This window comes from Neomonachus schauinslandi, chromosome 10 (assembly GCF_002201575.2).
Source record: "Neomonachus schauinslandi chromosome 10, ASM220157v2, whole genome shotgun sequence".
Classification (NCBI taxonomy): domain Eukaryota; kingdom Metazoa; phylum Chordata; class Mammalia; order Carnivora; family Phocidae; genus Neomonachus; species Neomonachus schauinslandi.
Window position 1 is genome coordinate 30766607 of NC_058412.1, and position 26486 is coordinate 30793092.

The window sequence follows — 26486 nt, forward strand, 5'->3', positions numbered from 1 at the left end:
CAGCTTCTGCCTCTGCCTGCCGCTCCCCCTGCTTGTGCTAATTTTTTTTTTTAAACATACTTTACACCTGAAGAATTTACTCATCATTTTGTTGGGGAAAGAGAATTAAGACAGAGTTCATATCTAAAAGTCAATACCACTTAGGGGCACCTGGGTGGCACAGTCGGTTGAGCTACCAGTTCTTGGTTTCGGCTCAGGTCATGATCTCGGGGTCCTGAGATCTAGTCCCCCGTCAGCTCCATGCTCAGTGCGGAGTCTGCTTATGACTCTCTTTCCCTCTCCCTCTGCCCCTCCCCGTGCTTTCTCTCTAAAACACATAAATCTTTAAAAAAAATAAATAAAAAATAGTCAATACCACTTAAACCAAACCTAAAGGGGCACTTGGGTGGCTCAGTTGGTTAGGCGTCTGCCTTCGGCTCAGGTCATGATCCCAGAGTCCTGGGATCAAGCCCCGCTTTGGGCTCCCTGCTCAGAGGGGAGTCTGCTTCTCCCTCTCCCTCTGCCTGCCGCTCTGCCTACTTGTGCTGTCAAATAAATAAATCTTTAAAAAATAAAAATAAATAAAAAATAAACCAAATCTAAATTAAGTAAGCCCTGTCATCATCAAGTTTTTGTTTCCTAAAATACAAAATAATCTATAACCATCACCATTACTTTTCAGAAGAGGGGAAGAGAAGGAGACAATTATTACATAAACTCAGAAGTTATCTTTTAAAATTAAGACATCTTAATTTTGCAACAAATGTAGAAAAGTATTTATAAGGGAAGGGGAAAAAAAGCTTTGTTTATTGTAGAGTTAGGTAAACTTAGGTTTTAAATTGGCAATGAATGAATGAGGAATGTACATACACAACACAGTACCATACACTTAGAGTTCGTACACAAAGTTACCCTCGGCAAAACATACTGTATTCCATCGTTAAGAGTCTAAAACGCCTCTAGACGGAATTTAAATTTTTCTAGGTCTTTAGAGGGCTAAAGGGACATTGTCCGCAGCTATTAAAATTCAAGGGGAAGTAAATGTTAATGTGTGTTTAGTTTCCAGCTTAACTTTCTATTCAATAGCTCTAAACTTTTTAAACCCCTGTCTCATTTCTAAAAGGATTAAGGCAAACTCTTTTAAGTTAAAATTCAAAATAAAACTTTTACAAAAGATCTAAATGGAACTTCTACTTGCAAATTTATTTAAAAGTCTCAAGACCACAAAACTGCTATTGCCAACTATTCAGTTAATCTGGGTAGATGAAACATTTTCCCTCTTTTAAAGATAAATATAAAATGGCTATATCACATTTTTATTATAAAAAAGCTATGAATTTGGGGCACCTGGGTGGCTCAGCTGGTTAAGCTTTGTCTGCTTTAACTCAGGTCATGATCCCAGGGTCCTGGGATTGAGCCCCGCATCAGGCTTCCTGCTCAGTGGGGAGCCTGCTTCTCCCCCTGCTTATGCGCTATGTCAAATTAATTAACTCATCTTAAAAAATGACTTTGATAACAAGTGTACTATAGTCTCTCTTTTTTTTTAAGATTTTATTTTTTACAAGAGTGAGAGAAAGAGAGCAAGCACAAGCAAGGGGAGTGGCAGGCAGAGGGAGAGAGAGAGGCAGACTCCCCACTGAGCAGGGAGCCCAATGCAGGGCTCCATCCCAGGACCCTGGGATCATGACCTGAGCTGATGGCAGACGCTTAACCAACTGAGCCACCAAGGCACTCAAGTGTGCTACATATAGTCTTTTTTTTTTTTAAGATTTTATTTATTCATTTGACAGAGAGAGACACAGCGAGAGAGGGAACACAAGCAAGAGGAGTGGGAGAGGGAGAAGCAGGCTTCCCGCTGAGCAGGGAGCCCGATGCGGGGCTCGATCCCAGGACCCTGGGATCATGACCTGAGCCAAAGTCAGACACTTAATGACTGAGACACCCAGGCGCCCCTATATATAGTCTCTTAATACCGTGTTTTACACCCTACTTACACCTTCCTTACGATATATTCTTTCCAAAAAAAGGAAAAAAAACAGATCCAGTGGGAGAAAGAATGTTTAATAAATGGTGTTGAAACAAATAGCTATCTGTTTGGAATAAAAATAAAATTAGATCCTTACACCTTGCACCATATAGAAAAATACATATATTACTGATGGATTCAAGAGTAAAAAATAAAAATGCAAGTACCCAAAATTCTACATACAATTTTAAGGGGTTCTGGGACTCCCTAAAGCCCATTCATGGATCTCAGGTTAGGAATTATTAATCATAACTTCTATTAAAAGCTTAATGCCAAATACCAGATGTGTTTTCAAGATCAAGTCACATGCAACAAATGAAGATGAACACATTAACTCATTGTTGTAACTTTATAAAATCTCCAAACTGGAACTAGAAACAGAGGCATGGCAATACAAATGGACAATGACTTAAAAAAAAAAAAAATTACACCAATTTAAATAAGTTTGAGTGCATACTGTACAAGTGTATCCATGTCTGTTAGCCTTTCAGAAATATAAAATCAGCTAAATCTTTAGTACTTAAAATTCATTGTGTGCAATGTTATTCTCAAACTTGATTAAAATACTTAATAAATACAAGTTATGTTTAATATGAATAACTGCAACATACTTAAACATCTAAACATATAATAGGAATTCTATAATATTAAAATGCAATACTTTCACCTGCATTAATCTCAGACACAATGGAAAAATACTTGCAGATAATTAGCATTAAGAATGCAAATATATTTTCACTGTGGAAGAAAAATAATAAGATTAGAAATCATATATTTGCGTAATCTACAAGGAAGCTGTAGATAGTCTACATTATGACATTCTATTTTAAAATGAAAACAATTCAATATTTAACTTTACAACAAGTTTACTCAAGGCAAAATATTTGTTTATTACAGAACAGGATCTTAAATCAAAGTAAGCAAGGCAACATTAGATCAACCATCTTAGTTTTTTTTTTAATGAAGTGTAGCTTTAAAATTGTAATAAAGGTGAACATAAATTCTAACATGCTCTTCTCTTCTTATAAATGGGATGATGTAGAAAAGCACAGCTTCAATGTGTAGGGATTGGAACCATCTGCAAAAATTAAAAAACAAAGTTAACAGGTCACTTCATCAAACTTTCAAGATTACCTTGAATTAGCAGAGTAAATTATTTCACATTCTTATAAAATCAGAAGCGGAAACATAAAGAAGGAAAATTTCTATGTAAGGTAAGGGGAAGATTACTTTTGTACATCTCTACCAGCAGGTAAGCTACATGAAGGTAGGAACTTTGTCCACTGCTACATTCCTACTGCTCTAAACCTTATCTGACACATAGAGACACTCAATATTTCTTAGTGAATTAATTAATCATTACAGATAAACAGTATGGGATTAGGCTTATGTCCATCAGCAAAGTTCACTTTGCAGAATATATTAGAATGGCAATTCCTCTATAAAAGTCAGTTCAAACTGAATGGGAAGTAATCAGAGAGGGAGACAAACCCTGAGAGACTCTTAACTCTAAGACACAAACTGAGGGGGGCGCCTGGGTGGCTCAGATGGTTAACGTCTGCCTTCGGCTCAGGTCATGATCTCAGGGTCCTGGGATCAAGTCCCGCATCGGGCTCCCTGCTCCTTGGGAGCCTGCTTCTCCCTCTGCCTTTCTCTCTCGCTCTGTCTCTCATGAATTAAAAAAAAAAAAAAATCTTAAAAAAAAAAAAGAAACAAACTGAGGGTTGCTGGAAGGGAGGTGGGTAGAGGGGATGGGGTAATAGGGTGATGTGATGAGCACTGGGTATTATACGCAACTGATGAATTATTGAACCCTACATCTGAAACTAATGATGTTCTATATGTTGGCTAATTGAATTTAAATTAAAAAAAAAAATTCAAATACAGGCTGGGAAATGGGTAAGAATGGAATGTACAGGAAGATATTAATAAGCTGAAAAAGTTCCAGGAGAGCTAGTATTAAATTCTAAAATTACTCAAAAAAAAAAGAAAAAAAAAACCAAGAGAATAAGCCATAAAAATTTTTCCATCTTATACATTTTTCTTTAACTTCTCAGACCAGGCAGAGATAATTCCTCCTCAATTAATTATACAAAGAAACAATTCTGGTATCTTAACATATTAAAAAAATTTTAATTCCTATAAAGGAAAAAGCATATAAATTAACAAGTATTTGCATGCACTGGAGAGGATGAAAAGATAAATAACTGTTCCTGCCTCCAAGGAGTTTAAAATACATCTTGGGTATGTCTCAAATATGCATATAATTTTAAAGCCTTTAAAAACCTTCTAACAAATATTAGGCTTGATTTACTACTTAAAATTTACTTTTGTGACTAAAAGTTAAATGAAAGGAAGTACTCCTATTTATTTTTTATCTTTTAATTAAAATTTTTAAACATAAAAAAATATAGAGATTGATATGATAAACCACCTAGCTTCAATAATTGTCAGCATTTGGCAGTCTTATTTCATCTACCTACCCGACACACATTTTGGGAGCTGGAATATTTTAAACTAAATCCTAGATACGTTTATTCTACCCATAAATCTGTCAGTGTGTATTTTTCTTTTTCCACATCACACCTAATAAAATTAATATTTTTTTCTCCTACTATTTAGAAAAATAAGGGTTTAACACCCTTTAGATCCAGGATCAAAATAAAGTACACAGCACAAAGCTTCAAAAGTTAAATACTTGAGCATACTTTGTGTGGTAGAAAAAGAGGTCGTTTGCCATTCTGGAGAGAATAAACAGTGACAATTTCATTTAATACAAATTAAAACAATGGAATACCATTTTTCGTCTATCATACTGGTTAAAGATTCAACATCTGACAAGACTCAGTGTTGGTAAAGAGTGTTGGGAAACAGGCATTCTCACATACCACAGGTAGAAATGTAAACTGGTGCAACCTTTTTAAAGGGCAACATTTATCAGAATATAAACCTTTACGTTCTCCACTACTAGGAAATTGCCCTACAAATACAAAAAGTGCAATGATAAGGATGTTGTATTATAGTAATAGAAAAAACAAATTGGAAAAAAACGGTATTCATTAGTGGGGAAATGGGTAAATCAAACTGTGGTATATCTCTACTATGAATAGCTACTCTGCGTATGCTTTAAAAAAAAAAAAGAAGAAGTAGTAGCTTTGCAAGTGCTGATATATAGTTCCAAGGCATATTAAGTGAAAACAGCAAGGCACTGAAGAGTTGTATAGAAGAACCATTTTGTATAACTTTTAAAAATGTAGATATACATACACTGAGGAGGAGGAATAAAAGGAGACAATTGGTTAGAAGTTGTAGAAAGCTTTAACTTTCATTTTGTACCTCATGTGCTGTTTTAAGTTTTTTAACCACATAAATGTATGTATTGCTTTCTTCTAAAAAGATCAACAGAGACTGTGGAAGCCAGCATCCAAGATGGCCCCAACGATCCCTACCCTCCTGGTATTCACAGCTCTGTACAGTCCCCTCCCACACTGTACCACGGGTGGTCTGTGTGACCACAAGAATACAGCATAAGTGATAGTATGTCACTTCCAATGTTAGGTTATAAGAGACACTGTGGCTTCTGCTTTAGTCTTTTGCTCTCATCCCTCTTGGATCACTCACTCTGAAGGAAGCCAGCCACCATGATGAAAGGGCCAATGTAGCTTCACTGGACTTGCAAACCACCACATAAATGAGCTTGGAAATGGATTTCCCAATCTCCAATCATGACTTGAAATGACTGTAGACCCGGACAACAGCTTGACTGCAACCTCAAGAGACCCTAAGCTAGAAACACCCAGCTGAACCGTACATAGAATACTGACCCTCAGTTTGCTGTTTTAAGATGCTAAATGTGGTAATCTGTTACACAGCAATAGGTAACTAATATAAGGATTGTGTGGGTTGTGGGATTTGTAGGACTTTTTTCTTCATACTTCTCTATTAAAAAAAAAAAAACAAAAGCAGTAAGTGTTATTTTAAAATTATTGTCGACGTTTCTAAAGTAACTCCTACTGAATAATTATGACACAATTTTACTTACTTGGAACTCTTATCTGGTAGTGATTAAGTGCTGTAAGGGCTTCTACTGCATCAGTTTTGCACTCCCATTCTAATAGCCCAGAAAGTGTTTTGGCAGAAGCTAAAACAAAACAAAGAAACACAAATCCAGTTGTTACGTGCTTGTCATCAGTTTAACCAGAAAACTGAAAAAGAGGGCATGTGCACTTACGTTTTGCATCAAACACTTTATATTTGATGAATGTAAGAACTTCGTGGTCATTACATAACTGTCAAAGAAATGTGAAACTCCATTAAAAATATGGCCAAAATAATATTCCCACCTTTTACTTTTTTAGAAAGTAAACTTTATGGGGGCACCTGTGTGGCTCAGTTGGTTAAGTGTCCGACTCTTGATTTCAGCTCAGGTCATGATCTCAGGGTCGTGAGCACTGGGCCCCAGCGTGAAGCTTGCTTAAGATTCTCTCTGTGCCTCTCCCTCTGCCCCTCCCCGCCCCCCTGCGTGCACTCATGTGCTCATCATGCTCTCACTCTCTCTCTGGAAGAAAGGAAAATAAACTTTATGGCAGCATTTAAGTCTGGCATGAATGAATTAAATCAAACATGTTTTTATTTATTATTATTTTTTTTTTGATAGAGAGAGAGACAGAGAGAGAGGGAACACAAGCAGGGGGAGTGGGATAGGGAGAAACAGGCTTCCCGCTGAGCAGGGAGCCCAATGCAGGACCTGATCCCAGGACTCTGGGACCATGACCTGAGCCAAAGGCAGACGCTTAACGACTGAGCCACCCAGGCGCCCCCCAAACATATTTTTAGATTGGTAAGTTCTATGAGAAAATAAACTTTAAAAAGTGATATTCTATAAACTATGTAAATAATTTAGTGCCGTACAATAAAACCACAGATTTATAGCTGAAATATGTATTCTCAGAGTTGTTAGGATTTATCTAGTACCTAAGGGACAGAGTGGAGTTCCCAGAAATTTTCCCAGAAAATCAATTCTTTTCTGAAGCATTTCCTACAGTTTGGCAAAAAGGCAGGGATATATAAAATTTTGTTATGGGCAAGATTTTTTTTTTTTTTAAAGATTTTTATTTATTTTTACGAGAGAGAGAGAGAGAGCGTGCGCGCACATGAGCACGAGTGGGAGGGAGGGGCAAAGGGAGAGGGAGAAGCAGGCTCTCTGCTGAGCAGGGAGCCCAATGCGAGACTCGATCCCAGGATCTTAACCGACTGAGCCACCCAGGTGCCCCCTGTTATGGGCAAGATTTAAGGGCATAATAAAAGAACTCTCTGAATGCAGAAGTCAGGTATCTCATTCTAATTCCGACTCTCAAAAAGACTGAGCCACAAACCAACAAAAGACTAAAAAGGCTAATGCAGAATGGAGGCCAGAAAAGTACAATGGTCAAAGAGTGAACTAAATAACAAAATACTAATAATATCAAAAGCAGATGATGAACAGAGCAAGACTTTAAAATGAGGTTAAAATATTATAAATTTTAAAATAAGAAATAGAAACATTCTACACAGCTGTATTTCAGCACCTACCTTCGTGAAGGTCTCCTCTGTGACACACAATGGAACATTGTAATAATGCAGCACACATGAGGGTGGCTGGATTATATTCTTAGATGCTTGACCAGCACTTGTAAAGCGATTATTTTTGCTCATTGCAAAATCTTTGTAGCTACTTGTACCATCCTCCAGCTCAAATATTTGACTTGGAACAACTGAATGTTGTTTAGACACACTAAAGATTGGGAAGGAAAAAAGGTATAGAAGATACCTTGTTAGATAAAAAGCAACAAGTAGGCAGTGTCAAAAGGTTAATATCTATGCCTGCATCAATTTTAACAAATAAGACAAATGTAGCTATTTAAATGTGATTTAGTTATTTAATATTTTAAACATTTATTTGAATACTTAAATTTAGTTTAAGTTATAATCTATCACTCTTATAGTTTAGGAAACTTTATATAAAACTTGCCCATTTTTAACATGCTGCTTTATAATCATAACACTAAAAACTAGGTATAGGTGAGCAAAACCTGAATTATATGAACCTAACATACTTTGTCTAAAATGATAACATTATAGGTGCTAGTTTCAAATGTGCTCTCAATTACATTAAAATATTCTGAAATTGAAATTAGTATCTCTAATAAAAATGAAGATTTTTTTAATACTTTTAAAATTTACCACTTTTAAGATAATTACCAAACATTAAGTCTTTTCCCAAATAATTTGACATTGTTAAGGTGTGTGACAGCTCTTTCTACAGCATACTCATCACCCATTTCTACCAGTGCTGTACCAGGAATGGTCTTCATAAATTTTACCTGTAAATACAAAATCCCAAAAAGGTGACTATTTATTTCCCTTCTATAATAACAGAATTTCTGAAAGAGAGTATGATTTAAGTGGTTGAGGTCAAATACAGAAGATCACCTGGAATCTTGACTTTACTCTGCTGTGCTGTTAGACACTCATAACTCTTACCAAAATTCAACAAAGTTAAAAAGGAAGACTATAATTCTATTGTGTAGCACAATGAAGAAGAGCACAGGCTTACCCTGGCTCTGCTACTTATTGTGTGATTTGGGGTGATTTTCTTCTCTGAGCCACAGATCTCCCTATAAAACAGAGACAATGATAATACCTGGTACAGTTCATCAATATTTATTCATTCAACAAACATTTATTAGGTGCCTAATGTTTTGATAAACACTGTGCTGGATACTGGGTATTAATGGTAAACGTAATAGACACAGTCTTCTTGAAACTTATATTCTGGTAGGTAGGTCAAAAATTTAAAAGTAAAAAATAATTCCCAACTACTCAGAATGCTGTTAAAGCAATAAACAAGATGCTGTAGGAAATAATGCATGACGGCCTTGAGACAGCATTGCCAGTAGGAAGGCTTGTACAAAGTAGGGGCAGTTTTAAAAACAGGCATACTTCACAATTTTTCATGGCATCTTGGGCAGAGGCCATACTTAGCCTCTTATATTATTCTAATTTTAGTAGATAACACTATAGTAATAAGGGTTAAATGGGTTAATGTATGATAATCATTCAGCATAGTACCTACCCCCTACCCCTTAGAAAGTCCTTCAATAGCTATTCTGTACCACTAACATTCATGACACCTTGAAATATTTGTTAGCCTTAAAATACTACAAATGTATTTACATAACAAATGCAGCATAGCATTTATATCCACCCTTGCAACTACCAATTTTAATGGGCTATTCCAGCATTTTTATACTATACCTGTACTTGAACAAAACTCAGTTGTAGCAGGACTTTTCAGCTTTACTTGAAATCAATTATCTTCTTGTGGGCAAAATTTCTATACCTTGATTTAATCCAATAATATCCTACAAATCTAACAATGACTAAATAAATATCTTATGTTAAATATGTAGCTCTTGTACTTGTAAATCTAAAAAAAAGGTGAGGCATACTTACCTATATATAGGTCTTTTAAAGGACTAGCATAGCCTAAGTTTCATGTGTCATAATAGATTGTTTAAAATATTTTTTTTGACATGTGAGACTGGAATTGTTCAAATAGCACACAGAAAACTTTTAAGTTTATTAGACAAAATGACTTAGGTTTCTAAATCATGAGACAATTAGTTCATAACAGAAAAGACAAAGATATACTAAAGATGTTGATTTAACTGACTGATCTGATTGTCTACAAATGTGAAAAGCACTAAGAGAAAAGTAACATTATGTGATAAGGTTAAAATACACATTAAAGCCCATTTAGTTATCAAACATGCAGTTCCTGAACCTTAACTAACACCTAGGTGTCTAAGATAAATGTCTGTGTGAAAAAATCTGAACTACTTCTCCCAGTGTTGCTAAATCTGTCCATGTATTCCTGGCAAGTTATATAAGCAGAAACACCCCATATGTTATCCCTAGACCAATGTGGGATTTTCTTTCTTTTCTTTTCTAAATGCGGTCAAATGGTTATGCTGAGAAAATTCTTGTTCCAGAGATTTTCTGAGTTGCTTTCTCAGTTCAAGGAGCCTTTACTTTAGAATTAATGAACTAAGAACTAAGAGTACCAACTTTTGAAGCCATGCTCCCGCTCCCACACATTTATGACTCACATGCTTGTACCTTTTTATTGTTGTGAAAAGAACACTAAAATCACTTAAAACAACAGAGAAAAATAACATTATCTCAGTACTGAAACTCAAGTTGGCAAGTGTATCAAACAATTGGTAACTTAAGATGACCAATCATTTCCCCAGTTAAATTTCCATGGTTCTTTAGAAAATAGTTTAAGTATCTACTTTATGATACTATTTTAAATATTTATGAGATATCAATGAACAAAACAGCACAGATCTGGGGAAATGGTTGTCTAATGAAAATAAGGTTATAGCTTTAAAGATCTTTAAAATATGTAAAATTTAAATATTTTGCTACTTTTTGAGTGTAAGCCTCCAGATAAAGTTTTGAACACATTTTGTCAGTTTCAAATACTGATAGAGCTAAAAGCACATTGTTCCTCAGAAGATACTGGAAATCTAGCATTTGGGAGGCAAGTAATTAAATCTAGAACTCTCCTAAAATTCATGACTGGTGGCCAAGCACCATGAAAGTACTCCTCTTTCGAATTTTTTTTTTTTTTTTTTTAAGATTTTATTTATTTATTTGACAGAGACAGAGACAGCGAGAGCAGGAACACAAGCAGGGGGAGTGGGAGAGGAAGAAGCAGGCCTCCCGCCGAGCAGGGAGCCCGATGTGGGACTCGATCCCAGGACCCTGGGATCATGACCTGAGCCGAAGGCAGTCGCTTAACCAACTGAGCCACCCAGGCGCCCTCCTCTTTCGAATTCTATAGTTCGACATGTTAAGTGCTAGAAACACTTTGCAATGATAAAAAAAATACAGGCTAGTAATTAATTACTGTTTTGGACTTCTATTTATATTAGCTATTTTTAAAGAATTTTTAGTACCAACAACCTATACTGATCACTTACCAACAAAAAACAATTTCTAAAGCTCCTACCTAATGAATTTTTAGCTTATGTGGTTTACTACTAAAAGAACTTGTATGTTCCTAATACAAGGGGAAGACACATGTATTTGTTGCCTTTTCAAACTTTCCTACTAGATATCCTAGCAAAAGAAATTAATATAAAACGAAACTTACCTTTTCAATATTTCCATACAAGCAGAATAGGTTGAACACTCTTGAACAATTCATTTTTAGCTGATGTAATCCACTAACCATTACAACTGAACCAGAGGGATTTCCTCCATGCATGTAAGAGGAAGAAGCCTGTGGCAATGGATATGCAACAAGCTCAGGTGTATCTCGAGAGCCCATTCTGTAACGACTCGGTAAAGGCAATAATGGACCATGGGATCCTATAAAAATGATAAACAAAACAAAACACAACTTTAGCAGATATTCTTCACCACATTAAAAATAAACTATTAATACTAGCTACTTTGATGTACGTCCAAGGAAAACTCAAATAAATGTGTTAATATTCAAATATAACCTGTGGGGATTAATAAAATCTGTATTTCTGTGTACCAGATCTAAGATACATTGACCTGCACATCCCTGCATATACATCAGGCTTTAAGTTTGTATTTTTAAAAATATGGTTTAACAAAAAAGTATGTAAGATCAGGCCACAGATAGCAGGGATGGGGAGAATCAGTGTGAAACTTTGGGTCGCTGTGTATAAATTGTATCTTAATTTTTTTTTAAAAAAACCTTCTGCCAACACCTTTTGGAGGATAATACAATAAAATATACAGCGAAATCTTGGAAACTATCTCTATACAGACATAACAAAAAGAACATCTCTAGTTCCACTGAAAAGCTATCTCCTTGAATATATTTTACCGTAACGTGCTTTCTGGTATTTTATTCCCCTAATTCTAATTTAGGAAACAAAACTCCTAATTTCATTAATATCTCACCTACTCAAAGGTGTCATTTATTCAGCATCCTGCATTATCTGAAACAACATCAAGAACCCAGAATAACGCCTGAATATCTGAAACCGTTGTCACAAAACACATGCAAATCTATGTCTCATGCTGAGAATCCTTATTAAGAATCAACTTTCTAATTTTAGAGTAGTTCTAAACAACTTTGATTTATCCAGTTTTCCCAACCATAACAGATTGGAAGTAACAAGAAAAATAAAGCTAAAGTGAATGGAACAGACAGGAATGGGGGAGTCTGGAGAAACTGATACTAAAAGCAGGCAGAGGGCACATTCACAAGAGCAAGAAGAGAGAGTCGTAAGAACTGAGAAGCAACCAAGAAACTGACTCATAAACTGGTGGTTGCCGGAGGGTAGACGAGAGGCGGTGAAATAGGTGAAGGGGATCAAGTACCAACTCCCAGTTACTAAAAAATAAGTCTCTGGGATGAAAAGTACTGTGGAGGGAATATGGTCAATAATATTGTAATGACGTTGTATGGTACTACACTTATCATGGTGAGCACTGCACAATGTATAGAATCATCCAATCGCTATGCTGTATACCTGAAACTAATATAACATTGTATGTCACCTATACTTCAATTTAAAAAAAAGCAGCAGCAACTAAAATGGAGGCATAGCTCAGAAATATAAACCCATACATGTTAGGTGCTCCTGAGTTAGTGATTACAGAAGTATACTCTTGTAACATGCAAAGGTCCTCCTGATGTGCAAGAAACCAATCCAAAAACCCAAGTCTTTTCCTCATTTCTCAAGAAGTAAAGAATATGTAATGCTACTGACTCTCATTTTTATTTAAGGGACACTTGTCATCTACTAAGTAAGGTACTAAGAACTACATTTTGGTATTCATAGCATGCTATCAGAGCTCATGCGGACTCCAACTCAGTATTTAGTATTCTAAATATAGCTGCCATTCATAACAACACAGCAATACTACCACTGAGCACACACACAGTGTGAATTCCTACAGTGTCATGGAGGAAGAAACACTTCATCAATGCATCGTCATCAGTGTTGCCTTAAATTGGAATGGTTTTCAACTGCCCTTCTTGCTGATAATTAGTTTATCAAAACAAACAATATAGCTCATGGTGAGTTACTCGTTAGTAACAACACATGTTTCGGCCTCCAATTTAAACTTTATATATACGCTGGGGTCAAATATCAATCATTCTTATCCCTATTGCAAAAGTACATATCCCTACTATACCGTCCCTCCACTACCACCATTTGCTTGTACAGTAATGACACTTCACTATTACCACTAAATTTTCTTTTTCATAGAAAGTAGAAAGATGTGTGGTGCATGGGCAGTGAAAACTTCCACTCTACTGAAGTTGGCCAAAAATGTTGAGATCCACTGCCATAGGTAACAACTGAATTCATTGCGAGAGAATATAACTGATCAGGATTGAATTACGTTATCTACACTATTTAAATTGTTGCCTATATTGTTTAAGAAAATAGAAAATCTTTTTAAAGGTTTCTATACATAAAAAAGTTCATACAAAATGTTTTGATGCATAAAAAGCTAGTACTTCAGGTATTAAAAAAATTCACTTATGTGGGAAAATGCTACATAAATGGCATTATTATCATTTGGAAGGCATTTCTCATCCTTGTACTTTAAAATCTTTGGTCCAGGAGCCATATCCAAAGATGCTTGCAATTAATATACAAACTTTTCTTAGATCCACAGAAAATAAATCTGTATAAAAGTGGTAAAAATAATATTTTTCAAGTATAAGGACGTCTACCACCTCCCCTCATCGGACAGGGCTTCCCAAAGTAAAAGATTTAAAGAATTCTGAAAGCACAGATTTATACTGCTGTAATAAACCAATGAATAAATTTAATTAAATAATTAAGCCTTTTCTATTCCCTCATTCTCATATATCATCATAAAGGAAAAGCCACCCATGATACGACACCAAAATGCAAAAACACCTGTTTTGCTGAATTGCTGATCTGAAGGGATACAGCTATGCTTTGCAGTTTTTAAAAAGGCTCAGTATATCACTAGCACCTACTCCCCATCTTCTTCGCTTTCCCCCCAATTTCCTCACCTTACTTCTCTTCTCCACCTCTTTTTATTTATCTCTCTCTCCTCCTATACTCCCCTAGGAAAGCAGAACAAGTTATCCTCAGAGAGTTAACTGTTTCAATAGACATAGCTCAGAATGGATGCCCCTACACAACCCCACCACAACCATTCCTCCTCAGCAGGACCCTATTTAACTGCCAATGCAAAGAATTTTGCACCTCTCTTTAAGTAAGCTTACATTAAAATGTACACACACACAAACATGCAAAATCAATTAGGGTATGAAACTGACAAAGAATTTCACAATAGGCTTTTTAAAAATACAAAGTTCTTCTCGGCATGCATATATTTTTATTTATACAATTTTTCAGTAAGATATATTTTATAAAGAAAGGCAAACCTGAAAACCCATACTGAGAAAATAGTCTGTGTCAACACTACCACAGTAAGGTTGTTTGTCCTTCATTTATTCTTTCACAGATTTTTCTAGACCCCTTTGGCAAAATATTTAAACAGTTTTTAGCCTTCCACTGACTGCCATGACACATATACTCCACAACTACACTACAAACTTGCAGTTAGCAACTCTATGTAACCTTCCATTATGGAAAGCACAGGAGGCTCTTAATAAGTGTTTCTTTACTGCAGGAGCAGAACTATCCATATGACCAGATTTAATATTTATGCTGTTAAAGAAACAGCTAAGAAAAATGATCAAGGAACTCACTAAAACAACAGTAGGAAGATTTTCATTCTATACCACACTTACTGTTTTGACAAAAAAAAAAGATTGTTTCAATCACTTCTGCCATATAGACTACCATAGCAACCTGAACAAATAGACACACACACAGAGGTACTAAATCCCAGAGTTCAAAAAACGACACTAAGGAATAAGCTAAAACTCACGGCTAAAGAGAGTCATCAAACAGGTAGGCAATTTGAAAACAGGCAACACAGGGAGATTTTCGAAGATAAATCCCGAGAGTACAATATAGCAATTTCTATCTTCTACCACTTCAAATAGCATTGTACTTCAGCTTTAAACCACAGAATAGGTGGGGCCAATAACTACTACTAAAAACTAAAAAAGATTAAAAAACAGAGAACTTATAACCAGTTAAAAGTCTTATCAATAGCAATTCTCAACATCTACCCCTACAAGGACAATAGTCTGATACCTAACTTTTTCCTGGGGAAGAATATTATTCTAGGTTTCATGATCTTAATCTTACCAAGACAGCAAACATTAAAACTGAGAAGTTTTAAAAGAGGAATTAAATACAAACAAATTTTGCCAAAGCCAAAATACCAACTGTAGAACTAAAAAATTAGGCTCTAACCAGAAACATATTTCTTTTTGACAAATGCCCCATTTTTTTGCCTTTATTACTCAAAGTTCCTCTTTGTTCATAATTGCTAGAATGGAAGAAAATATACTTACTAACCAATAGTATTTCCCTTTGGTCCTCTAACAGACCAGAGCCCATTACTAATCAAAACCAAACCAAACCAAACCAAAATGGTAAAAAAGCTTTCAATCCCCAACCAATAGCTCTCATTCATCTCAAGGATTATATGATATATCAATATCCTAAGAAAACAAAGGATTTTGGACAACTCCTTGGGAGTACATTATAAGGGACTGATCCCCTATAAGCCAAGTCAGGTGAGCAGGAAAAATAGAGACAAGAAATGTGCCATTCTTCATCAGAAATGCAAAAATTCTAATAGTTCATCTATACTACCTTCCTTCTGCCTTGACAAACTTACCATAGCCATCATGTCTAAACGAAGAAGGGTGTTCTCCCAAAATGGCTTGTCTCTGGCGACCCTTTCCTCTATCTGACACAAAAGTAGAAACATGGTTTTAACAATTTTGACCCAAGTACTTAACAGAGTACTCACATGGGAAACACCCATTCAAAACATCCATTACAATTCATAAAAGAAATATGATTCCTGGTTAACTTTAAACATCCATTCATATCCAATTTAAATACAAACACCAAGAGTTTAAGGAAGTAATTCTATCTAACAAATTCCACTTAACTTGAAATATCTTTTTGGCAAATGCCAAATACAATCACACTTTCAAATTTAAGGAAAGAATGGATACTTTTCAGAAAGTGAACATACACAATGCTAGAGTTTGACACTGTACAGAAGTTTTTACCAATACATGTCTTTAAAACAAGCTTTAAGTGCAGTACTTTTGAAAGACAGTACCTGAATCATACTATTAGCTTCAACAGCAACACATTTTCAAAGTGGGCTTCTTTCAAGAAGTTCAGCATAAGCCAACAACAACCTGTATTACATGGTTTCACAATCAGTAAACACAGAGTATTTTGTATGTATATACACATATTTACAAACACCTACTGACTTGAGAGCTGGAAATTTGCACATCACTGGCCCATATTATATCATGGATTGGTCATTGTCTATAGACCTTAACACCAGGCAGGACTATGAGCACCCCCCCAAAGTTTAAATATGCCAAGATAAAGCTAACCAAGGGGGCTACATTATTGGATGAGAGTACTACAATACTCCTAAAAAATAATTTTTATTCTAGCTACGTTTTCAGGAAAGGCATGCCAATTTTCCTAAATTTAATTTGAGACATCAAAAAAAAAATTACTTGTTTCTAAAATAGCACTTCCTATTTTGGTTGGTAAATTTTAGAAATTACTGTACAATACTTTTAGAAAGTTTGCTGATCAAATTATAGTACCAAATAAGATTTTTTTTTTTAATGTAGCTTATGAGTCTGGTCATTCTAGTCTTTGAAAATTCATGGAAAGGCTTTCTATAAATCCTTAGTCACCTAAACAAATGAGGTTTATGGGAGATGAGAAATAATTTTCACTTCAGCCTAGAGAAGTATCATTTTAAGTACCTATTCCAAGTTATCATAGCATTATAAAAGGGACCTAAGAGGTCATCTTATTCAACTTTTATTCAGTGTATAAATTCTCTTTACACCATCCCTATCAATTGGAACCATCTAGCCCTCTGCTTACCCAACACCAATAACAAGGTACTCACTACTTTCCCTTACATTTTCAGTTGGTCCTAAATAATGAGATAATTTTTATATTGTATAGAAATTGGTTCTTTACTCATATTCTATCCCATTTGGGCCTCACAGACTTCGTCTTTCTCCAAAAATACTCTCAAATGCTTCCAATTTATCAAGATCCTCCCTCCATTTCCCCAGAGTCATTTCTTCTCCAGTCATTCACAGTTCCTTCTTTCCATTACATGGGTTCCAGCATCATAATTTAAGTCCCACTCCTCCTGAATTAATCCAGTCTGCTAATCCCTTCTGTTAATATTCTTCTACTTAAGCATGCCACCAAACACTACATGCAATTCCTTATCTGATCTAAGGAATCTTAACCAAAACCACCATAATGTCTTCATGGCTCAGTTTTATTGATACAGTTAAGAGTGTGCTATATAAAGGAAAGCGCACTAGACTGGGAATCAGAAGATTCCAATTTAACCACTAATTCACTGTATAATCACAGAAACTCACAATCTTCATTCATAAAATGAAGGAGTTAGAGTGGATGGTCTCCCAAGGTATCTTTCAGCCAAACATTCTCATTATTAATAATTCTCTTCATTCGAAGCATTCACTACCTAATAAAAGGTCACATAAAACAGAAGTGTGCCGAAGAGTCAAATACTGATCACATCAGTCTATAAATAGTGGTTTGTGACTTTTCATGAATTCATCTGAAATCTGATGGAAACTGTACACCTTCTCCCCAAAAAGATGCACACATACACAAGTTTTTGTTTAACATTTCTGGAATGATTCTCTGGAGTCCAGGTTAAGAACTTTTTGCACTAAAATGTAATTTGGGCTGAAAAGGGACTTTAAAAAATGAGGTTATATTTATTACAGAGTTCTTTTTGGTAGAAAAAGTTACAATTCAGTATCAACTTGAGTGGAAGATGAAGTCACTACAAAAACAAGAACAGAAACTGCTAGTCTTGCCAGACAAGTATCAGGAATTAGAAAGCAAGAATGTTTTTCCCTTGAAAACCAACTAAACTTCTGCTTTACTACTTCTATATATTTCACTATTTAAATATCTACCTCACACGTTTCTAACCTTTTCTGATTGTAATTCCTTGTATGAAAAACTAATCTAAGCTGGCTCTGTGGAAACTTTAGACCTAAAAGAACAGATGTAAACACTATTAAAATAAGAAGCACATCTACAAATGTTTTAAGAGACATTAAGAGAAAAAAAAAAAGAGAGAGACATTAAGAGAAATGTAACCAAAACTCACGGTTTCAAATGAGTTAAAAAAAAAAAAAAAGTATTCAATAACAGACTGTAATTTGACAGAAGTGAGAGATTTCTCATCAACCACTTGTTCTGTTGTTTGAGTACTAAGGCTTTGTTTTCCAATACTGTATTCAACTGTACCAAGCCTATGCCAAACAGATTTGTAAATAGGGAAAAATGTGGGGTCCAGCCAAAGCTGCATCACAATACAAACCTCTGCAACCCATGCATAAGGCAAGATGATTTCCTAAGAATTGAGAATTAAAGGGGCCAATCAGCCAAAGTTCTAAATACTGGAACATGCAAAGGATCATCACATTGTCCTTCATTTTCTCTTTTGGCAAGAGTACATGCACTACTGAGTCCCTACTGCCCAAGATATTTTGGATGCCATAAAAATTTTTCCTACTTTATGGACTTTTACAGATATGCTCATCTTGGTGAGTTTTTTCAACATGTGGTTCAAACACCGATATTGTAGTTGAGGTGTAGCCAATACTGCAGCCCCCTTGTTTTTACAAGATCCACATTTTAATTTGTATATTCCAGAATTGCCACACAGTTAGTTGAACAATTTTATCAGTCAAATCTATGCTCATAAAATCTAGCATTTATAAGTTATAGGTGAAAATGCATCTCAAATGAAATGCTCTTATTTTAAGATTTATCAAGTTTAAATATAGTCTACCTTGAACAGACATGTTACTTTCACCTACATTTGAAATGTCGAAATTTCTAGTTACACAAATTAACATGAGTGATAACCTTAAATCGTTACAAAAAGTAACAACTTATAAACAGCCACTTTACAAAAAATCAAACCACACAGAAACCATCTTTTACATATAATGCAACTTTTCATCATTACGTTAATCTGTTCAATGTCCACAGTTAAGGAAAAAAACCCCAAGAGAGTAAATTTAAGTGCAGCAAATGTGCACCTTTCTAATCCTCTTATCTTTAATATCTGTGTGGATTGGTTGAGCATTAGCAGTTCTCAAGACCTATAGATAAATTGGCCCTGGTTATTTGCCAATTAACAATTTAAATCTAAGCTGAAAACAGTTACATTAATGGGCATTAAGATTTACAACATTGTAAATAAAGTCTAGTACCCGTTAGTGAAAAGTCTTAAATTCTACAACTGAAACCTTAAGGGAAATCAGACCAATATTAACACATACAACTTGAATAAATGGGCACAGTCTATCATGGTGTTCATCCCATGCAAGTCTGAAGTACTGTTAAGTGTCCTCCTTTAAAAACTTGGGGTGATGGTGCATGCAGTATGCAGTCAAGGTGAATTGCAAGTCTGAGTTTTTCAGAGGGCTTTTTGCTGATGCCGATGTTGTGCATGATGAAGTGTAGAGTCAGCCTGCTGGAGTCCTCTATCCTTCTTAATGCCTCGTCCAGCTTGGGGGAAAAGTCCTTTCCATAGAGAAGCAGTGTGCAAGTTTGCAGTTTGTAAGGAATATTCTGAATCAGTTTCCTCTCCTCCAAAGAGAGAGAGCTGCTTGGAGAAATGCAAGTCCTTGAACTGCGGGCGTGCCTGTATGTGTGGGCTCCTTGTTGAACTAAATATAAATAACTCAGTACATACCAGTAGGGGGCACTAATTTCAAGGTTATTTTCCAGCATTACATGGCCTTTTGCAACAAAAGCATTCACCAAGGTTTTCTTTTGAATGAACTAGCTCACCTCCGGAAAAAGGAATCTAACTGTATGTAAAAATTTGTCAGCAGATTTAAGTACATTCTAAAATGCATAAAATACTTACCTCGTCTTCCCAAATACGGTTTAGTGTAGTCCCAACTGTCATTGTCATTCCTAATAACATTTAGACGAGTTGGCTGTTAAGATTAAAAAGAAAGTAAGCTCAAATTATATATCCAAAGCATAAATATTTCTTTGGCAAAGTGTTGAAAAAATATTTACCCTTGCATATTCGATTTTTAGTGTGCAACATCCGGCATATATATCTGCTCCATTGAGTGCTGCTTTAGCTTTCTGGGCACAAAGGACTGATTCAAACATAAGCTCTATTAAGGAAATTTGGTTTAAGGTGTCTAATATTTAATCATTATTCACTGCCTAAGAAAAGGACTGAAAATAAACATAATTCTCCCTTCTAGAAATGTTTTACCAATAAAATTTCTAGATGAATTTTAGGCAAATTCATTTTTAAGATCCAGGGTACCAAAGAAAACATAATAAACCAAACTATCTACATTAATCCTTCTAAATAATCAAAAGTACTTTATAAATTGAAAAGAAGAGGGGAAATGGAGCATGGTCCCATTCCCTGGTAAACGACAGTCTGCTATCTTGAAACAGGAAATATTTTACTCTTAAAGGAGGAAAAATGTCACAAAAAACCAAAACTATATAAAACAAATATTTGATTTTTATATATTTCTGAGAAGGCAGAGTTTTATAATCATTTAACTATCTTCATTTTATTGGTTTTAAAAAATTACTTGGGTCTACAGTTGTTTAAAAAAATCAAACCACCAAAGTGGTTAAAAAAAAAAAAAAAAGGGACAAAAACACCTTGCTTGAAGTCAGCACTATTAAGAGTTTGCTGTATAGCCCCCACCTTTTTTATGCATACACATGTACACACAGGTTGGGGGATAGTTATATTTTTACATGGGATTATACAATACATACTATTTTGCAACTTGCTCTTTTTACTCAACGATGAAATTTAACAAAAAAGTTTTTACATAAACCATGACCATTTGAAAAATTCAACCAAAAAAGGGAAGAAGAGTTTTGTATTACTGACTCTATAAAGTTTTAGTACTTCCAAACTACCTATTTTAAGGAGAGAGTCAGAATAGTCCATTTGGGATACATTTTTAAAAGGTACAAATGAGCACTGGGTGTTATATGCAACTAATGAATCGTTGAACACTACATCAAAAACTAATGATGTACTATATGTTGGCTAACTGAACATAGTAAGAAAATTTTTAAAAAATAAAATAAAATAAAAAGGTATAAATGTACATATTATCAAATAATGTTATTTTTTCCCCATTAAAAAGACAAAGCATACTGCGAGATGAAGTACGGGAATGTTCTTAGGTAGCAAGTTATTCTTATCTGTGGGTACTGCAGTTTCATTTTTTAAATCTAAAACAAGTAGATCTTTGGGGAAGAACTGAGAATAAATACCACTTGTCAGGATATGATTGAGCAGGAAAAAATAAGACCATATTACACAGAAATCTTATACATCAATAAAAAAAATTTATAAGTAAAGGATATTCAACCATTGCCTGTATCCCATTTCTCTTGAAAATAACAATACGTTGTACTTTTCCAACAGGGTTGCATACAGTGTATAAAACATCCTATGAAGGAAAGAAAACAAGATTTCTTCACATTTTATATTTGGAAAAACAAGAAAATTACACCCCGCTTTTTTCAACTTAAAAAAAAAAAAAAACCTCAAGACATCACTTCTATTCATTACTAATTAAACTTTTACTAACTAAACTTTTAAAACCTGTTACACTTCTAAAGTTATTTCCTCACCCATACAGTATATCCAACATTAGAGAAGTTAAAATGAAACATTTCAAAAGGACTGCTACCTATTTTATCTCCTAAATAAATCCTTGATTCTTATTTTAAAAGGTACCTAAAATAATGTCTGACAATATACAATAAGTAAACCGAAACTATAATCAATTAATTTGTTTTGTTTTCCAAATGTGACTCCAGATTGTTTTATAATCCCTTGAATTATAGTAATAAATGTTTATTAAGAAGTAGTAACAGATCAACTTGGTATTCATTTTTCAAGGGACAATGACTATATAGAGAAAAGATTCTGGGAAGATCATTTATACAATGTTAGATGTCAGCAAACAAGATCTCTGAATTAAATAAGAGAGAACTTAAATACCTACTTAAGAACAATTCTTCAACTATCAAGAAATTTCTTGAGCACCTACAATTAACACAGTGGCACCATTAGGTTCTAGGGATACAACCATAAACAAATCAGAATACTTGTACTAGATTAGGTACATTCTTTCTCCCCAAACATCAAATACTGTAATTAATACTAATTAATACGCTTATTAATAAGTCTAGAAGTATTACAGAGGTAAATATCTAATTTAAATAGTATCTTATGCTTTCTTTTATGTCCCAGTATCATATATCCTTACTTGAAATCATACTAATTGAAGCTTCCCTTACTGTGATATACTATTCATCACAAAAATAAAGTGTCCTTGTCACTGGCTTATTATGAAACAGCATCTCATTATGAAGTAGAAAACTTAATTGGTTCAGAACATGAATCCTTTGTAAAAATTCTGCTAATATCACTTTTTTAAAGGGCGAAACAGGAAATTTTAAGTAAATCAGACAGGTTTTTAATAAGTTATCTCAAAACCACTTATAATATATACATCTTTGGGATTCTGTCCTTACCTAGTAGATGCTCTTAACACATGCTGGCATGCAAGTGAGAGAAATTTCTTGGATTATTTCTAACAAGTCTGTCTAATTCCTTATCAGAAACAGTTAATATTGATGCTAAATAATACAAATTTTTAAAAGTGCTTATTTGTGACAACTGCACTTCTCACCTTTTTAGCTTCAGTGCTCACCATTTCTTTGTTCATTAAACATGATAGTCAAAATTAAGATTCATGTTAAAAATTCTTTTAAAAAACACTTTTTAAATATCTAGATGGCAGTGAAGAAAACTATAGGTTAGTCACTCTAGAGGCAATTTTCAAAATCACTTTTAATTTAGTTTATTATACTAAAATGCATACCACTGTAATTGGATAGAGAGGATTCTGAATTGATAGCAGAAGAACTTTGTTGCCTCCTGATGGATCATCAGTATTTCCTGGCCGAGTGATCCTTTTGCTTGTAGAATAGTTGAAAAAAGCCTGTTGACCAGCAATGTACACAGGTTCATCCGCAGCAAACGTCACACATTCTTTGGCACTATCTATGTTTTCAAATTCCACTAGAGCCTGCCGTTTAAACGGCATCATCATAACATAGCTGAAAGGGAGATTGGAAAGAATACCCAAATATAATAAATTCAGTTAACATTATTTATTCTCAATCAAGGAAAAGCAGACTTTAATAAAAATGTGTCAAATCACACAGATTAGTATTCTTCACTACATTTATCCAGTGTTAGTCAATTCTTAAATCATCCAAATAAATTGTGGTACACCAGATAGATGATGCATATTTGAAAGCTTATCTTCCTGTGACCGAAAGGTTTTCCACTTTTTGCCCTCCTCAAGCATAAGTCTCTGTTATCAGTTACTAATGACACCGCCCCATTTATTCTTCAGGCTGCCACTCCCAAGCAGTATTAGGAAATATCTAGATATAGAAACCAATGGAAATAAAACTGAACAGAAGATTAGCAGATAGGACCCCTAAACAACAGAAACCACTACCTCTATTAAATTTTCCAAATAAATAAGTGCCCACACTAATAACTAAGAACTGACTATATACTTTCATTTATCTTACTAAAAACTAGAGAATCAAAAGATACATAGAAGCAACTCCAAACCAACCAAATTTCATACAAATAATCTCCTCCAAAATATTTTTAAATATTAAAGAATCTACGAAAAGATATTCACTAGATTATAGTAATCATGGTTGCCTATGAGCAAGAGGGTGAAGTTATTCACATCTCACTGGAGGAACGTATTTTAGTATATGAAATGAAAAATAAAGCAATGAAGGGAGGAAGGGAAGAAAGAAGTCAAAGCACATGGATCATACCAGGGGAAACAACATGTCCTCTGTTCACAAGAACAAGCACCTTAAAAATGTTTTAAAAAAACAATTATCATGGTTTTATAACAGTAGAAGGCTGCAGAAAAAAACATCAGATCAGGTACTCAGTGAAAGCACTGTTTCTCAATAAGCATCCAGACCTACTGCTACCCTTTAGAAAGTGGCAAATGGCTTATTAATAAGAAACAGACCACTTTGTAACCTGGCAAGTTACATAATTTCTTATGAATTTCAGCTTCCTCATTTATAAAACTTGAAAGAGTTTCAACTTGACAATCCTGTTGTCAAGATTATGTTACTACATACAAACTGCTTGCCTTGCCTCATTCATCTTCATATCCTCAGAATCTAGAAACAGAGCTGATGCATAACAGGCATTCAATCAATATTTGTTGGTCTATGAGGCTTGTTAGCTCTCCCCACCCACATCGTTCAAAATTAAAGAAAATACAGAAACAAAAGACCTTGAATTAAAGATTTACCAATTATGAATGCAAAATATAAATCCCAGGAGAGAAAAACATTCCTTTTAGAAATTTCTTGCTAAAGTTTTGAAGTCTTGCATACAAAAATTAGAAAACCCTGGAATCAGGACTACGCTAAAGAAATGAAAGAAGAATAAACATTCCCCTCTCACAAAAATATAAGTTGGTTGAATAGCTAAATGGTATTACCAAGTAAATATGTCAATAATGCCCTCTGATTCTTTGGCACACAGAAAATTATAAAGGTTCAAAAATAAATTCTTTATTTGCCTATTATAGACATGGTCATAGTAAAACTGCCTTCTATAACTACAGTAAGTGAGCTAGAAGCACAGACTTAAAAGTTAAGAAGTGCCATTACATGAAGATAAAGAAGGGGAAACTAGAATGTCACAAACATTTTAGAATGCACCTAAACTGTCTGGCACATAATTTACAAGAAATCTTTAAAAGCACTAGTACTGAGGAAGACGGGAAGACCAAAGAAAAGAAAAAAATTAACAAAAGGGCTAAGGGACATGGTAGGGTCACAGTGCTTTCAACTTGTAACTCGAAACACATTTACTAATTTTTAAATGAAAACAGGAGGCGGCAAAAGATTTATTATACAAATTAGGCCCCAAAAGTTTTGTTTTAAAATTTTAAACCAATACAGCTAATTATACGTCGCATCCTCTCCTTTAATGGAAGGGAAAAAGGGAGGAAGAGAGACTCAGTATAAATTTTTAAACATTCTTTTGATCCTAATACATGAATACATTACAGAATAAAGACAAAAAATATATAGAATTTTATTATACTGACACAACCATTCTCAACATTGTATTCTATCCTACGCATTTAGTTTTTAGGTATAAACTTACTGTATGTTGAACTTAGTGACACATCTTTTTAATATGAGCAGTTTCTATATAATCTTTATAATCCCACACACACCACTAAAGAAATAAACAGAGAAAGGTTCTATAAATGCAACATTTTGAAGCAAAACTCCTCTTTGGAGGCTATTCAAGGTTCTTTCAGCTTCAACAGTAGCCACCTCTTATTCAAGAGCATTTCATACAATTAAAACTCCTATTCCACATATTTATGCCAATTAAACTTTTAATTATACACTAATTTGTTCCAATTATTTCATGACTTTTTTTTTTTTTAAGATTTTATTTATTTGACAGAGAGAGACACAGTGAGAGAGGGAACGGAACACAAGCAGGGGGAGTGGGAGAGGGAGAAGCAGGCTTCCTGCTGAGCGGGGAGCCCGATGTGGGGCTCGATCCCAGGACCCTGGGATCATGACCTGAGCCGAAGGCAGACGCTGAATGACTGAGCCACCCAGGAGCCCCTATTTCATGACTTTTTCATCCACAAAACTACCAATCCTGAGGGTAGAATGATGTACTATGCAAATTATGAATTACATTCATATATAAAACACTCTACCATATATCTACCTGTATATCAAAAAGTATACAGGCTAAAAATGTACAGGCCACTCAAAAGTGATTCAAATAACTCACCAACTTCAACAAATAGTCCTATTTCTTTAATGCCCAACATCTGGGTAATGGTCATAATTAACATCAAAATATCAATACAGTTATTATTTCTCTAAAGTTTCCACCAGTATTTGCTCATCAACTTGTTTTCTAATATTGCTTCAGTATTTCTTCACTTTAAGGAAATAACTTTAAAAGCCCAATATAAAAAAACAGAAGAAAAAATAAGCCAGAAATAACCATCTCTTTCTAACTCCATGGGATAATGCAACCCACAGAATTAGTCTAGCGCCAACATGTCAAGTCTACACTTGATCTT

General features: G+C 34.6%; 1 protein-coding gene across 2 annotated transcripts in view; it reads right to left on the reverse strand.

The window, feature by feature from the left end:
* Positions 1 to 2857: 2857 nt before the first annotated feature.
* HNRNPLL (heterogeneous nuclear ribonucleoprotein L like) overlaps positions 2858 to 26486 on the reverse strand; it is a 36074-nt gene continuing 12445 nt past the window's right edge. Inside the window, exons 3-13 of one of the 2 annotated variants that reach the window (XM_044918541.1) lie at positions 23187 to 23424; positions 21663 to 21743; positions 20320 to 20421; positions 20162 to 20234; positions 15845 to 15916; positions 11208 to 11425; positions 8246 to 8367; positions 7577 to 7778; positions 6237 to 6294; positions 6048 to 6146; positions 2858 to 3083 (exon numbers count right to left, since the gene is read on the reverse strand). In XM_044918541.1, coding sequence (XP_044774476.1) covers positions 3028 to 3083; positions 6048 to 6146; positions 6237 to 6294; positions 7577 to 7778; positions 8246 to 8367; positions 11208 to 11425; positions 15845 to 15916; positions 20162 to 20234; positions 20320 to 20421; positions 21663 to 21743; positions 23187 to 23424 — 1321 coding nt within the window. In that variant the 3' untranslated portion in view covers positions 2858 to 3027. Of the gene's footprint in view, positions 3084 to 6047; positions 6147 to 6236; positions 6295 to 7576; positions 7779 to 8245; positions 8368 to 11207; positions 11426 to 15844; positions 15917 to 20161; positions 20235 to 20319; positions 20422 to 21657; positions 21744 to 23186; positions 23425 to 26486 lie in introns of both variants that reach the window. The other variant, XM_021697351.1, reaches the window with a different exon arrangement.